This window comes from Meles meles, chromosome 1 (genome assembly GCF_922984935.1).
Source record: "Meles meles chromosome 1, mMelMel3.1 paternal haplotype, whole genome shotgun sequence".
In the NCBI taxonomy this organism is placed as follows: domain Eukaryota; kingdom Metazoa; phylum Chordata; class Mammalia; order Carnivora; family Mustelidae; genus Meles; species Meles meles.
Window position 1 is genome coordinate 54,879,424 of NC_060066.1, and position 14,068 is coordinate 54,893,491.

Sequence of the window (14,068 nt, forward strand, 5' to 3'; positions counted from 1 at the left end):
GTTTGTTTTTTGTTCTACTTTCTAGGAAATTCACTTGACTTTCTATTCCATGGAGTGGCTTAACACAAATGTATCAACATACATTGATGAGGATCAGAAGGCTAACATGAGTCTTACCGAGCCTAAGTCAAGATATCTGGAGGGTTACGTTCCTTTCTGGAGGCTCTTGGGAAGAATCTTTCTTTGCTTACTCAGGTTGTTGGCAGAACTCAGTTTCATGAGATTGTAGAACTGAGGTCTGCATTTTCTGGATGCTTGTCAGTTAAGGGCTTTTCCAGCTTCTAGATGCTACCCGTATTTCTTGGTTCATGGTCTCTTTCCTTTTTTTTTTTTTTTTTTAATATTTTATTTATTTGACAGAGAGAAATCACAACTAGACAGAGAGGCAGGCAGAGAGAGAGAAGGAGGCAGGTTCCCCGCGGAGCAGAGAGCCTGATGCGGGGCTCGATCCCAGGACCCTGAGACCATGACCTGAGCCGAAGGCAGAGGCTTTAACCCACTGAGCCACCCAGGCGCCCCCATGGTCTCTTTCCTTAATCTTCAAAGCCAGCAACAATGAATGGAGTCTTTCCCATGCTTCTAATCTCTCCTGCCTCTCCTATCGTGGAATCTCTTGGTCTCCTGCTGGAAAATTTCCCAGCTTCTAGGGGTTCATGGAACTAGATTGACCCCACCTAATAATCCAGGATAATCTCCCCATCTGAAAGTCCCTAACCTTAATCCCTAGATTTTGTCTAGGTTTAGGATGTAGACATCTTTGAGAACCCCAGGCCTAGCACAGGATTTTTAATGTCCACTATAATATATTTAATTTCCAAGAACTCTTTGTTCTTTTTTTAAAAGGATTATTTATTTATTTAATGTTCTTAGTTTATTAATCCTCTCACGAAAAGTCTGCACAAGCACCACAGATAAAGCCACGCCTACTGCTGTTCAATCTCAGCTCACTTTTTGCCAGTGCCAACACTGGCTTTTGCAGTCCCCCTGACTTTCTTCCTTCTGTTTCTGTGTTCCTTTTGCTGTTTTCTTGACATCTTTTTCTTCTCATACAGGCCATGCCTTGCGAGTCTACTTTCGGGTTCATTTTTCTTTGCATAATCCAAGGATTCATCAATCATGCCAAAGCCAGTTGTCCTCCCACCATCAAAATGGACTCTGAATCCAAATATGAATATGACATCTGTCATGGCCCTGTACATTTTGGCTAGTTTTTCCCAAATTTCTGTCTTAGGTATTGTTGCCTTCTCAGGATGAAGGACATCAGTGACCATCTGCTTCTGCTGAAGTAGTCAGCTGGTCATGAACTTCCTGGTCTGGATAGTTACTGTGTCGTTCATGATGGTGGCTGAGCTTCAGGTGGGCAGGAAAGGAAAAAGCAGGACTTCTTTTTTTTTTTTTTTTTAAGATTTTATTTATCCATTTGACACACAGAGAGAGATCACAAGTAGGCAGAGAGACAGAGAGGAGAAAGCAGGCTCCCTGCTGAGCAGAGAGCCCGACTTGGGGGCTCGATCCCAGGACCCCGAGACCACGACCTGAGCCAAAGACAGAGGCTCAACACACTCAGCCACCCAGGTACCCCAGGAAAGGACAGGATTTTATTTATTTATGAGAGAGAGAGAGAGCATGAATGAGGGGGGAGAGGGAAAAGCAGGCTCCCCACTGAGCAGGGTGCCCAACCTGGGGCTCATCTAGCTGAAAGCAGACGTTTAACTAACTGAAACACCCAGGTGCCCCAACTTAATTCCTTTTCAGGTAGACTTTCAACCAATCTTCCCAGTTTGAACCCCACTTTGGTGCCAAGTCCCGAGGTTTTTGGAAGTTCTGTAGTAGAATTAGGTTCTTCCTGGCTTTCCCCACTGCTAGCTTAGCAACCAGCTTTCTCAGATCTGCGAGATTCATTGTTATCATGATGTAGCCTCTTGAATCCTCTTTGTCCTTGTAGACTTATCCCTTTATTGTAATTTTAGTAGCATAGGGAGGAAGTAAGAATGAATGAATGTTCATTCAGACCACTGAATTATGACTTTAAAAGGGCGAACTTTATGGTAGGTAAATTATATCTCAATAAGATAAAATTTTAAAGTGAACTGATGTGGGCAAGGTGCCATCTTTCTCCCAATGCCTGTCTCCTAATTTTAGAGGTGTGGCTAGTGAGCCTGAGGAGCCCAGAATGGGGATGGTTTTTTTTTTTTTTTTTTAAGATTTTATTTATTTATTTGTCAGAGAGAGAGACAGAGAGAGAAAGATCACAAGTAGGCAGAGAGGTAGGCAGAGGCAGAGGGAGAAGCAGGCTCCCCGCCGAGCAAGGAGCCCGATGCGGGACTCGATCCCAGGACCCTGGGATCATGACCTGAGCCGAAGGCAGCTGCTTAACCAACTGAGCCACCCAGGCGTCCCGAATGGGGATGGTTTTAAGTGATTACTTTTAAGTGAGAGTTCAGCTAAATCCCCTCAGATGTTCTGAGTCGTATCTGGCCTTGCAGAGTTGTATTTTTGGTGACAGTGACACAGACTTCGGTTCCTCAGCCCTGACCTGGGGCACTTGCCATTCTAGCCTACACCATTTCTAGAAGAAGGGCACTGGTGCTCTAGAAAACTAACCACGCTTGCGGGAATGAAATGAAACGCAAGTCATTGAGTCAGACGCCAGCTGAAAAATGTACAAATGTTAGTCACTTCATTAATGAATCCAGATGTAATGACACAGTTTATACCCTACAATAGTCCAAAGGATAGATGAAAATATTTAAGAACAGTGATGGTGGAGAGTCTAGGGCAAAAAGGACTGTGGTTCCCCCTGTGCTTTCCTCTCCACCCAGCTCCCATGATGTAATCTGATAAACACATAAAATTCAAAATGGCTTAAAAAAACAATACAAGGAAGATTAAGTGGTCTATGGCTTTTCTTAACATAGCCCAAATCAATAAAGTGAGATCACTTTCTGTTAACATTCAGGGATTTACACGTCTATCTTCCATTAGTACGAAGTGCTCTTTCCTGCCAATACCCATTTTTACACGTTTTAAAAGATCTTTATTTCATACTCACAGTCAGTCTTTTACATGGCTGAGAATACAAGATGGTCACGATATTTTGGTAAGGAATTAAGTCTTAATTACCAGACATCAAATCAGTATTTCTCCAAAACCTCTTTTTGATTACTTGGGCTTCCGAACTCTCCCCAAGTATATGTATCTAATTTACTTGCATGGTTCAAGCGTTAAGAGTCTGTCTTTCTGTTGGAAAATGATACACTTTTTCAAAGTTGTGGGGCCATATATCTTTAGTTATTTGACTAATCAGGGAGCCAGAACTGCCTTTAGGAACACTTTGGATTGAGAGAATTGGCAAATAAAACAGGCCCCTATGAAGAATTTCAGGTAAATAATGAATTTCTTTTAGTATAAGCATGTTGTTAGTATTATAGGTGATATACTTATACTAAAAATTTTTGTTGTTTATTTGAAATTCACATTGAACTGGGTGTCCCATCTCTTACCTGGCAACCCTAAACCCAAGCTACTGGAGACTCCCTTGCTGGGGACCCAGGCTGTAGAGACTGCCCAGGGTGAGTAGTCCTTGGAGCCACATGGTCACACTCACCCTGTTTACAGACCAGGCACTGTGTACCTGCAGCTCCAAAGTCTCCCACCTAAACCTATGTTTTCAGGGCCTTTGGCCTTTTCCCCATGAGAGTCCTTTTGAGTGCAACCCTAGTCCAGAGGTATGACCATGGGGTGGCTGATGGGAAAGGGTGCATAAAAGCAGAGATATGTGGCTAAGCTGCTCACACAGAGATGCATGCCATGCCCACATGAATCTGGGACAGAACCCTAGGCGAAAAGACAGAGCCCGAAGAGAAAGCCAGGGCCCTCCATTTGTACCCTTGCTCCAGGCCCCACAAATGTGAAGAGTGGGTCTTCAGGAAGCATCTGACCACGCATACATTTGGTGTGCTTTCTGCTGGCTAGCTGATGGGGAAAGGGTACAATGAGGGCAGACAGTCAAAGTTTCTACTTATAATGCAGATCTTCTATTTCTATCCTTTCCAATATTCTCATTTGCTTCAGTTAATCTGCGTTTGGGGAAGTTTCCTTGCATACATTTCACCAATGGATAGGTATTGGGGGGGGGGAGTAAAAAAAAAAATTCCTTGTCATCATTAACAACAACACTACAAAGTAATTCTAGTGTGTCTCCCCTGTACTGAGTGAGCCTTTTAAGGGATGATCCAGCTAAATGCACCCAGGTGCTCTGTTTAAGTGCTAGCTATTCTCCAGAGATTCCTCAGAGTGCTAAAACCTAAGCTCTGTTTATATCAGACGCAACAGAGTGTGAGATGTTTGCCATGGGGAAAAAATTAAGTAGAAGGAAGACAGAGGAGAAAAGCAGGCTTCTGTGGAAATATCATGTACTGGGTTGTTTATGGTATGAACATTGCTTATTTAACCTCATAGAGAAAATTAAGTTAGTATTTGCCTAAGGTTTAGGATTACAAGAACCCACCTATGTTGGTACAGGCCAGACAGGGATTTTTTTTTTTTTTTAAAGATTTTATTTATTTATTTGACAGACGGAGATCACAAGCAGGCAGAGAGACAGGCAGAGAGAGAGGAGGAAGCAGGCTCCCCGCTGAGCAGAGAGCCCGATGTGGGGCTCCATCCCAGGACTCTGGGATCATGACCTGAGCGGAAGGCAGAGGCTTTAACCCACTGAGCCAGCCAGGCGCCCCCAGACAGGGATTTTTAAACGATACGTTGTATCAGTTAGGATTGCTTTTGGCTCCACATAGGAAACCAGCTATAATGGCTTAAAAAAGCTATGCATTTATTTTATTCCTGTAAGAAGACACTCCACAATGCCACTGAAGACCCGGATTCTTTCTGCCTTTCTACTCTGCCATCCTTGCTTGTGGCTCTCTTCACATGCATGCAAGATGGCTGCTGCCCTGCTAGGCAGGAAGGGGGAGGGTGAAGAGCAAGAGAAGACAAATCTGTCTTCTTTTAAAATGATTTCTTGGGGCGCCTGGGTGGCTCAGTGGGTTAAGCTGCTGCCTTCGACTCAGGTCGTGATCTCAGGATCCTGGGATCGAGTCCCGCATCGGGCTCTCTGCTCAGCAGCGAGCCTGCTTCCCCCTCTCTCTCTCTGCCTGCCTCTCTGTCTACTTGTGATCTCTCTCTGTCAAATAAATTAAAAAAAAAAATCTTTAAAAAAATAAAATAAAATGATTTCTTGAAGGTTCCAGCTAGCTAACTTGGCCATATCTCATTGGTCACTAATGCCTCAGAGAGTCATGCCTAGCTGCAAGGGAGTCTGAAGTGACCAGTGAGTGTTTCAGTGGGACACACTGCTATCCCAAACAATATTTGGGTTCTTTTATGAAGGAAAATGGGAAAACTGGATATTGGCTAGGTGTCAGCCACATCTGCCACAGATGTGAACAAGCATATAAATTCTTCAAAAAAACACACAAAAAACAAAAAACAACCACACACACAAAACAAGGCATTTTTTTCTTCAAACATACAATTAAAGTCATCTAGCAAATTAAATAGATTCAAATGGAATAAATACTATTTTCAACCAACACAATTTTCAAGTGCTATTTATGTGTCCACAAGTTAGTCCATACATTGAGAAATTATCTCTCCAGATTTTTATCTCTGTACAGTAGATCTAAACAGCAGTTAGTAAAAAAAATTCTTTACCACATTATAGAATTTTCTGCCAATGTCAAAATTTACTTTACCATTACATATTAAAAATCATTTTTTAAAAAGCCTATCATTGTGCCTCTTTGTTACAAACCCTCGATTGTTACTAGATCCAGTATGCCTTGTTTTAAAATTTAAACCTGAAAGCTATCTATACTTACAACGTTTCTTCAATGCATGGTATAATTAAAGGGATGAAAAGATGACCAAAATGATCCTCGACTTCCTCTAGCTTATAAACTAATAGGTTCTAACTTAGTAGTGCTGTGAAAAAGTTAGGTCTTGTAGCCGGCGGCTGGAGGGATGAATGCCGGGTTAGTGCCACAAGAGAGAGAAGGCCGAGCCCCGTGGGAGTAGGAGAAATGAAAGAGGAGAGATCTCCTCTGGTTGGGGTCCACAGAATAAACTTCACGGGGAAGCTGGAGATGCAGGCAGGAAGGAGCTATACTTCACTTACAGTGCAATGGCATGGAGGAAACGTGGAGTAGCTTCAGGTGACTATGGATAATTTTAAAGCATATTAATAAAAGCCTAGTGCGTGTGGAGTACTTTATACTATGCTGAGAGAAGAGGGTCAAGCCGGAGCCTCCAGGTACATAACACAAATGGAAAGTTGTCTCACTCGCAGACCTAGATGGCCTATGAAATTGACGTACCGCCTCAGAACGACATATTCAAAGTGGCATCATGGAAAACGAGTAAATGCAAAAACCACTTTGAAAACAGAGCGCGGATGACAATGATGAAAAGTGTTATTGCTGGATCTTCGCACTGTTGATCAGTGACTATGAAGCCTTAAAACGCATTCCTTTTTTTTTTTTTTAAAGGTTTTGTTTATTTATTTATTTGACAGAGAGAGAGAGATCACAAATAGGCAGAGAGGCAGGCAGAGGGGGAAGCAGGCTCCCCACTGAGCAGAGAACCCGATGCGGGGCTCGATCCCATGACCCTGAGATCATGACCTGAGCTGAAGGCAGAGGCTTAATCCATTGAGCCACCCAGGCACCCCCTTAAAACGCATTCCTAATTGGTCTCCGAAAAACCCGTACTGTCTGAAAAGAGAGATTCTTTGTAATTTTCCCCTTTTTGCTTGTTTCGCTGGTTATTGAGGATACCAGCGGATGTTATTCTGGTAGCAGAAGTCTGCGAAGACTCCAACGGCGCAAAGAGCCATTGGCATTTCTAAGTAACCTTCCGGTGTTTTCCACCGGGTAAGTACGCAGGAGCAGGGACTCGCGGAGGCCGAGAAAGGGCAGCTTTGCTGCCTCTGAGGAAACTTTTGATATTATAAATAACTTGAGGGCGGGACGCCAACGCCGGGCGGGTTGGCAAGCGCTCCGCACGCCGCCTCCGCGGTGGCTGCCACCTCTTCGCCACCATGCTCCTCCCTCCCCCCCCCGGCGAGCCGGCCCGCCCAGCCCTTCCAGCCTGGCACCGCCCGCCGCGTCGACGTGGCCGAGCGCACAGGTCGGCTGGGTCAGGTGGTTGGGTGACGCCCCGGGAAGGCGCTCCCCGCCGAGGGCGGGCGGCGCCGCCGCGCCCGACGCCTCCGGGGGAGGGGACTTCGCGGGAGTCGCGGGCGGAGGCGAGGAGGAGCGCGGCGCGGCGGCGGCGGCGCTGCGGGCAGGCGGGCGAGCGTGCGATCCGAGTGGGACGGGCTGCCGGCGGCGGAGGCGCAGAGGACGCGAGGCAGCGGGCGGGAGACATGGACCGCGGCGAGCAAGGTGAGGGCGCGGGGACAGCGGGCGCGGCGTCTCCGGGATGGGAGCGGGCGCGGCTCCGGAGGGCGCGCGGCCGGGCGCGGGAGCAGGTGCACGGCGTCCCCGGCCGGCGCCGGAGCGCGAGCCGAGCCTTCTTCAAGTTGCATCTTCCCGATCGGGTTCCGGCATCCTGGTGGGGCCGAGCTGCAGGGAGCGGCTCCGGCGGGCGGAGCGGGCTGCTGGGGCCGCGAGTGCGCGCGCGCGCGACTGTGTGTGTATGCGAGAGGGGGAGAGAGATGCTGACAGAGAGACCGAGAGACAGAGGGGAGAGACCGAGCAGGGGGTGGGGAGGGAGGGAAGGAAAGAAGGTTCTGGGTGGCGGCGAAGGGTCCGGCACCAGGCTCGCGGAGTCGGGGCTGCGGACCGTGATGGGCTTTGGGTAGAAGGCAGTGAGAAGGGAATAGTGTGCAGCTAGCTCTTGTAACTGGTGGAAACTGAGGAACTGAAGACAGTGGGTCGCTTGGCCGCTCAGGATGGGAACATGACCCCCCCCCCCCCCATATTGAGACTTTCTGCCCTCGTCTAGGTAACGTGGTTAGGATCTTTGGTGGCGTCTGAACCTATGGCGATGGTTTTGGACGTATACGTGTAATACGAGAGGTGTTTCTAAATTATGCCCTGGTAGTTATGGGTTTATTTTGGGGGAAGGGAGCTTTGCGTGGTAAGGGGCGTCTTTTACTCATCAAGGTGAAACCCATAGTCTCGTTATTTACTGCCTTGGATGCACTTGTTTCTGAGAACAGGATCTCAAGTGAAATTGTCTCCACTAGAATTATTGTATAAGAGAGATGTAAACAGGAGGGCATGGCTTAAAGGTTTAAATATTAAATATTTAAATGTTGCCTCATCGTTGTGATAATAACCCAGTAACTGTAATACAGATGCGTGGCACGCTTTTCTTTTCTTTTTTTTAAGATTTTATTTATTTCGTGGGGGGGGGTGGGGCACGCGCAAGACCGAGGGTGGGGGAGGGGCGGGGGAGCTGGAGAAGCAGACTCCTGTTGAGCAGGGTGACCTGTGCTGGACCGGGCTCCCGGTTTCATCCCAGGACCCTGGGATCATGACCTGAGCCAAAGCCTGACGCTTAATGTACTGAGCCATCCAGGCGCCCCGCGTGGCACGCTTTTTGAAAGATACATAAATGGTTAAAAAAAAAAAGGGGGGGTAACAGTGTTAAGGTAAATTTTAAGAAGTGGGCATAGGAATTGCTCATATTTTGAGTTCAAACGCAACAATTTTCATTTTTGCTTATTACTCTTTGCATTTACCTTTATGCATACTTTTTATGTAAATGAAGTCATATTCCATATATATTATTTTGTAATTTACTTTTGGTAAGTTGTAGGGATCTTTGGAACCTTTCAGCCCATTCTTTCCCTCCACCCCTCAGACTGATCTTCCTCTTAACATATGAGTGCCTATATTGTAAACATTATATACAGTATGTAATTTATATATGTATATATGTACGATAAGTAATACATTATATATTTTTTTATATGCATCCATGTTGTTTAGATTTAGGCTTATTGAGGTTAGAGGCATGTACTTCATCTTTGTCCATGGTAGGGTAACATGGTGATTTGAACATGATACATATTCAAGTGTTTGAGGCAGAAAGCTCATCTCAGATCTTAAATATATTGTTAGGAGAAGGCCTAGGAGCTACCATGCAAGCCAGTATTATTCTGTCTGTCTTTTAATGAGGGTGTCCGGGATGACAAACATGTGAACATGCATATTTGTATCTGCCTTACATTGTCATATTTAACATAATGGTGTTTTTAGAGTAGCTGTGTTTGGTACTTGTCAAACTAGATTAAGTAGCTGTTTGAGTAAGTGAATGGAGTGACTAATTTTATTAGATTTGGCGTTCTAGTTTGGCTGGTGAGAATCACAGCCATTAGTACCTCTGGGCTGATGGCACCTTATGTGGTATTTGTAGGACTAGTTTTTCATGTGTGTGTTTCAGACATATTTTATAAGTTCTTTGGCTTATAAAGAGGAGCCTTTCTGTTTTTAACTTTCAGATGTTTTCCTCAGGTAGTCATGTTAGTTCTTGTTTTTAATTGTCATTCCTCGAGGGCAAGGGAAATCCATCCTCTTAAAGTGGGGAGTCTGAGAACTCAGCTCAGAATGAAAGATGAGTCACCTGCTTTGGGAAGGTCAGCTGGCTCCCTCCGCTTTGCTGTGTTGCAACCATGTGGCCCTTCCCTTACACTTCTGGTTCCATGTGCCTGTCTCTTTTGCATTTTCACCTTTTTGTTCCCATGGCACAAAGTAGGTGCTCAGAAATGTTTGTGGAGGGGCACTTGGGTGGCTCAGCTATTAAGCATCTGCCTTCTGCTCAGATCACGATCCCAGGGTCCTGGGATAGAGACCCAAGTCGGGCTCCCTGCCCAGCGGGGAGCCTGCTTCTCCCTCTTCCCCTCATTCATGTTCTCTGTCAAATAAATAAAATCTTTAAAAAAAAAAAAAAGGAAGAAATGTTTGTGGACTGCAAAAGATGGAAAGGAAAAGTGACCAAGAGCACCTTCCAGCTCTTGGAAACTCTGATGTTCTCCCTTGGTTCCCACTTACTCCTGTTCTTTTTTCCCTCTCAGTATTTTAAAGGAGCAGAACTCCGTGCTTAGGCAGAGAAAATTGTTAGTAGGGCTGTGCTGGATGGAGGATAAGTTTATAGGCGAGGTCTTTGAACAAGCAGACTGGTTGGCTCAGTCTTCATTGAATCCATAGGGAAACTTCTGGCTTAAAGGAAGAGGAATTTGGGATTGTAAACCTGCGTGTCCATTATCAAACAATGCTGGCTGAAAGAAGGTTTGTGAAACTCTGTGATTCTCTCTTGAATTGTGATTTTTGTAAAGTACTTAAAGCCACGTAGGAACATGTTAAGATTTCTTTTTTTTTCCAAGATTTTATTTATTTGTTTGACAGACAGAGATCTCAAGTAGGCCGAGAGGCAGGCAGAGAGAGAGAGGAGGAAGTAGGCTCCCCGCTGAGCAGAGAGCCCGATGCGGGGCTCGATCCCAGGACCCTGGGATCATGACCTGAGCCGAAGGCAGAGGATTTAACCCACTGAGCCACCGAGGCGCCCCCATGTTAAGATTTCTTTAACTTACTTTTTAGTATGCATGGAGTTGCATTTGTCTGTCCCCCCCCAAAAAACCAAAACAAAAACCAACAAAGCCATACAACTCTAGATGTAAAATAAAATACCCGATGGGCGCCTGGGTGGCTCAGTGGGTTAAGCCGCTGCGGCTCAGGTCATGATCTCAGGGTCCTGGGATCGAGTCCCGCATCGGGCTCTCTGCTCAGCAGGGAGCCTGCTTCCTCCTCTCTCTCTGCCTGCCTCTCTGTCTACTTGTGATCTCTCTTGTCAAATAAATAAATAAAAAATCTTAAAAAAAAAATACCCGACCTCTTGTCTTAACTGCATTTTTTTTATTGAAAATATCTCCATCCATATGTGAAGTCGTCAAAATCTTTCTTTTGCTCCCTTTTTTATTTAACAGAGCTATAAAGTTTGAGAACGGTTTCCTTGTGTTTTATATGATGTCTTCTAATGCTCTTCAGTATCTGGCTGGGATTCTTCTGTTTTCCCCACCTTCTCCTGATCCAGACTTTGTACATGATATTCTGCTTATATTGAGAGCTTAGTCCACAGTAATTGATTTGAAACCTGCCTTAAAAAAATAAAGATAAATAAATAAAAGCACACCATAATCTGCATTATGCCTCTTAGGAGTTTCTACCCAGAAACTAAGCGTAACACATTGAATGTGTGTGGTGCTTCCTACTTTGAAAGTGTAGTGTAGTGTGCTAACTAGAGCGTACATTGTGTAAAAAAAAACAACAACAACCCTGGCTTCCTTTTATGGTGCTGAATAAATATTTACACTTCAGTTGTGTCTTATGTTAGTAATAACCTGTAGTTTAGCACTATATTGAAGTGGTGATTGCCTTACCTGTTACTGCCTTTTATCTGTGTTTGAATTCACACATCTCTTCCTCTCTCTCACACACACACACATGCACACACACACACACACACACCCCAAAACTTTTTTTTTTTTCAGGGAGAGAGGGAAGGCTACTGCAGCCAAAAACCTGGGAGAGGAGAAGGCTGCAGGAAAAGTAACACAATGGTATGTCACTGTAATTTCAGCACTGTATTTACGCCTTCAAAATAATAGAACTGTGAGATGTCACTTACTTTAAAGTAAATCAAACGTAGAGATGAATGGATAACAGTATGGAGGGTCTGCTCGCAGATCTCAACGTTTGACCCACCCCAGTTCTGGGTTTCTTTGGTCAAGTCTCGCTTTCCATATGGTGCTAATGGGTTTGTTGTTGGAATTCACTTCCTGCATTTATTTTTATGCAGCAGCCTGCTTGGTCTCTAGGGCCCAAGCTGAGTGGTAGGAGGGGTTGTGATCTTTAGCAGGATCTCAAAACAGAATAATCTATGCACACAATAAGAGCAGATGTACTCATAATTCGAAACCAGAAAGAACAGCAAAATCCCCTGAATTTATGTGCTTCTCATCCTTTTGTTGTAGGCTAAGATTATGTTTTTTTCTTTTGGTGTTTATTATTTCTGTTTTAATTGTTGACTGTTATAAAGTCTCTCTTCTGAGACTCTCCCAAATTTTATTTGCTTATGGTACAGAAACCATAATTGTAGCCATGTATTTTTATTAGAAAAATATCCAGGGGATCAAATGATTTAATGTTTAGTTGAAGTTGAAAAAATGTTTAAATTAAAAATACTTTTTGGTAGCTGTGACTTTTTCATTTTAGAGAAATCGGAAAACACAGAGCAAAAGAAAAAGTCACCTGTAATCCTACTGTGAAAAATCATTATTAACTGGTTTATAACCATCCATACATATTTGTGTACTTTTTTTTTTTTTTTAAAGATTTTATTAGGGGCGCCTGGGTGGCTCAGTCGTTGGGTGTCTGCCTTTGGCTGGGGTTGTGATCCTGGTGTCTCCAGGAAGCCTGCTTCTCCCTCTCCCAGTACCCCTGTTTGTATTAACTCCTTCACTGTCTCTCTCTCTCTGTGTCAAATAAATAAAATCTAAAAAAAAAAAAAAAAAAAAAAAAAAAAAGATTTTATTTATTTATTTGACAGGGACCACGAGAAAGGGGGAACACAAGCGGGGGAGTGGGAGAGGGAGAAGCAGGCTTCCTGCTGAGCAGGGAGCCCTGTGTGGGGCTTGATCCCTGCACTCTGGGATCGTGACCTGAGCCAAAGGCAGATGCTTAATAACTGAGCCACACAGGCGCCCCTCTATCTATCCTTTTACACAAGCTGCAAAATAATCTCTTATTGAATATTTCATTTTATAACTCCTTTTAAAAATTTTTTTAAAGTTTTATTTTATTTACTTAAGTGATATCTACACCCCACATGGGAACTCACAAGATCAAGAGTGGCATGCTCTTCCAACCCAGCCAGCCAGGCGCCCCTTGTAACTCCTTTTTCACTACTGTGACCAGGTAATTAAAGCATTTGCTCAAAATTGAAACTGACTAAAAGGTTGCAGAGTGTAAATCTTCCTCCCATTCCTGTCTCTTGGGGGGGGCTATTTCCCTTGGATAGCAATGGTGCCATTGTAGCAGTTTCTTCTCTTTCCACCCAGAGAGATTTTCTGCATGTAGGTATCCATACACTTACTTGAATATATATGTGTGTGGCTATATTATATAAACTGTAGTACACAAATCTTGTAGCACCTGATTTCCTCCACTGAAATACAGTGTATGTCCTAGAGATTATTCAGCATGGTGTTACATAGAGCTGCTTCTTTTTTTAATGGCTTTCTGTACATGTACCATGTTATGTATCATAATAGGTGATGTTTGACTTGTTCCCTATTGATGGCCAATTAACTTTCCCCTGATAATGTTGCTTTTAAAACAAATCTGCTGCAAATCAATTTCTATGCAAGTCATCCGATAAATGTGCCAGTGTGTCTGTAGGAAGGATTCTTAGAAGAATGTGACTGTTCAGTTTGGATAGTGCGAAATCGTGCTCCGTAGAAGTGGTGCCAGTCCTACCCACCAGCAGTGTGTGGGCATCTGCTACCCTCCATCATTGGGCCTGGGTGTTGTCACACTTTTTCCTCTCTGCCTATCCTATATGGAAAGAGGGGTTTCTTAGCGTATGTTTTATTTTATATATATATATATATATTTTAATATGAAGGTGGTAAGTCTAAGATCTAGATTTCATTTTTCTCTGAAATGTCAGATCATATACTTTGCCCAATTTCTATTTTGTTCTTTTTTCCCCTTGATTGCATTACGTAGCCCTTTCTCCACGGTATGAATTGCGAATGTATTTTTCCTCCTTTGTCTTTTACTCTTTTGACTTGATAGTGATTTTTTTTCCCAAGTAGAAATACTAATTGATGGCTGTTTTCATTTTTAGCTTCTAGGTTTTGAATCATTCTTAGAAATGCCATCCTCACTTTGAGTTTCTGTTTTTATGGTTTTATTTTTTACATTTAAATCTTTCATCCATTTGGAGTTTATTTTGATAAAAAGTATGAGGTATGAATCTTAGCCCCACCCGCCATTGGCTA

The 14,068-nt window shown here is 44.0% G+C and overlaps 1 protein-coding gene and 1 pseudogene across 2 annotated transcripts in view; one reads left to right on the forward strand and one right to left on the reverse strand.

Moving 5' to 3' along the window:
* Positions 1–944: 944 nt before the first annotated feature.
* LOC123953731 lies at positions 945–1,337 on the reverse strand (annotated as a pseudogene).
* A 5,847-nt stretch (positions 1,338–7,184) lies between these two features.
* TPD52 (tumor protein D52) overlaps positions 7,185–14,068 on the forward strand; it is a 104,080-nt gene continuing 97,196 nt past the window's right edge. For both annotated transcript variants that reach the window (XM_046006080.1, XM_046006084.1), the window contains exon 1: positions 7,185–7,442. Coding sequence is in view for 1 of the 2 variants with exons in the window: in XM_046006084.1 (XP_045862040.1) it covers positions 7,424–7,442 (19 nt within the window). In the remaining variant the exon portion in view is untranslated. The remainder of the gene's footprint in view (positions 7,443–14,068) is intronic.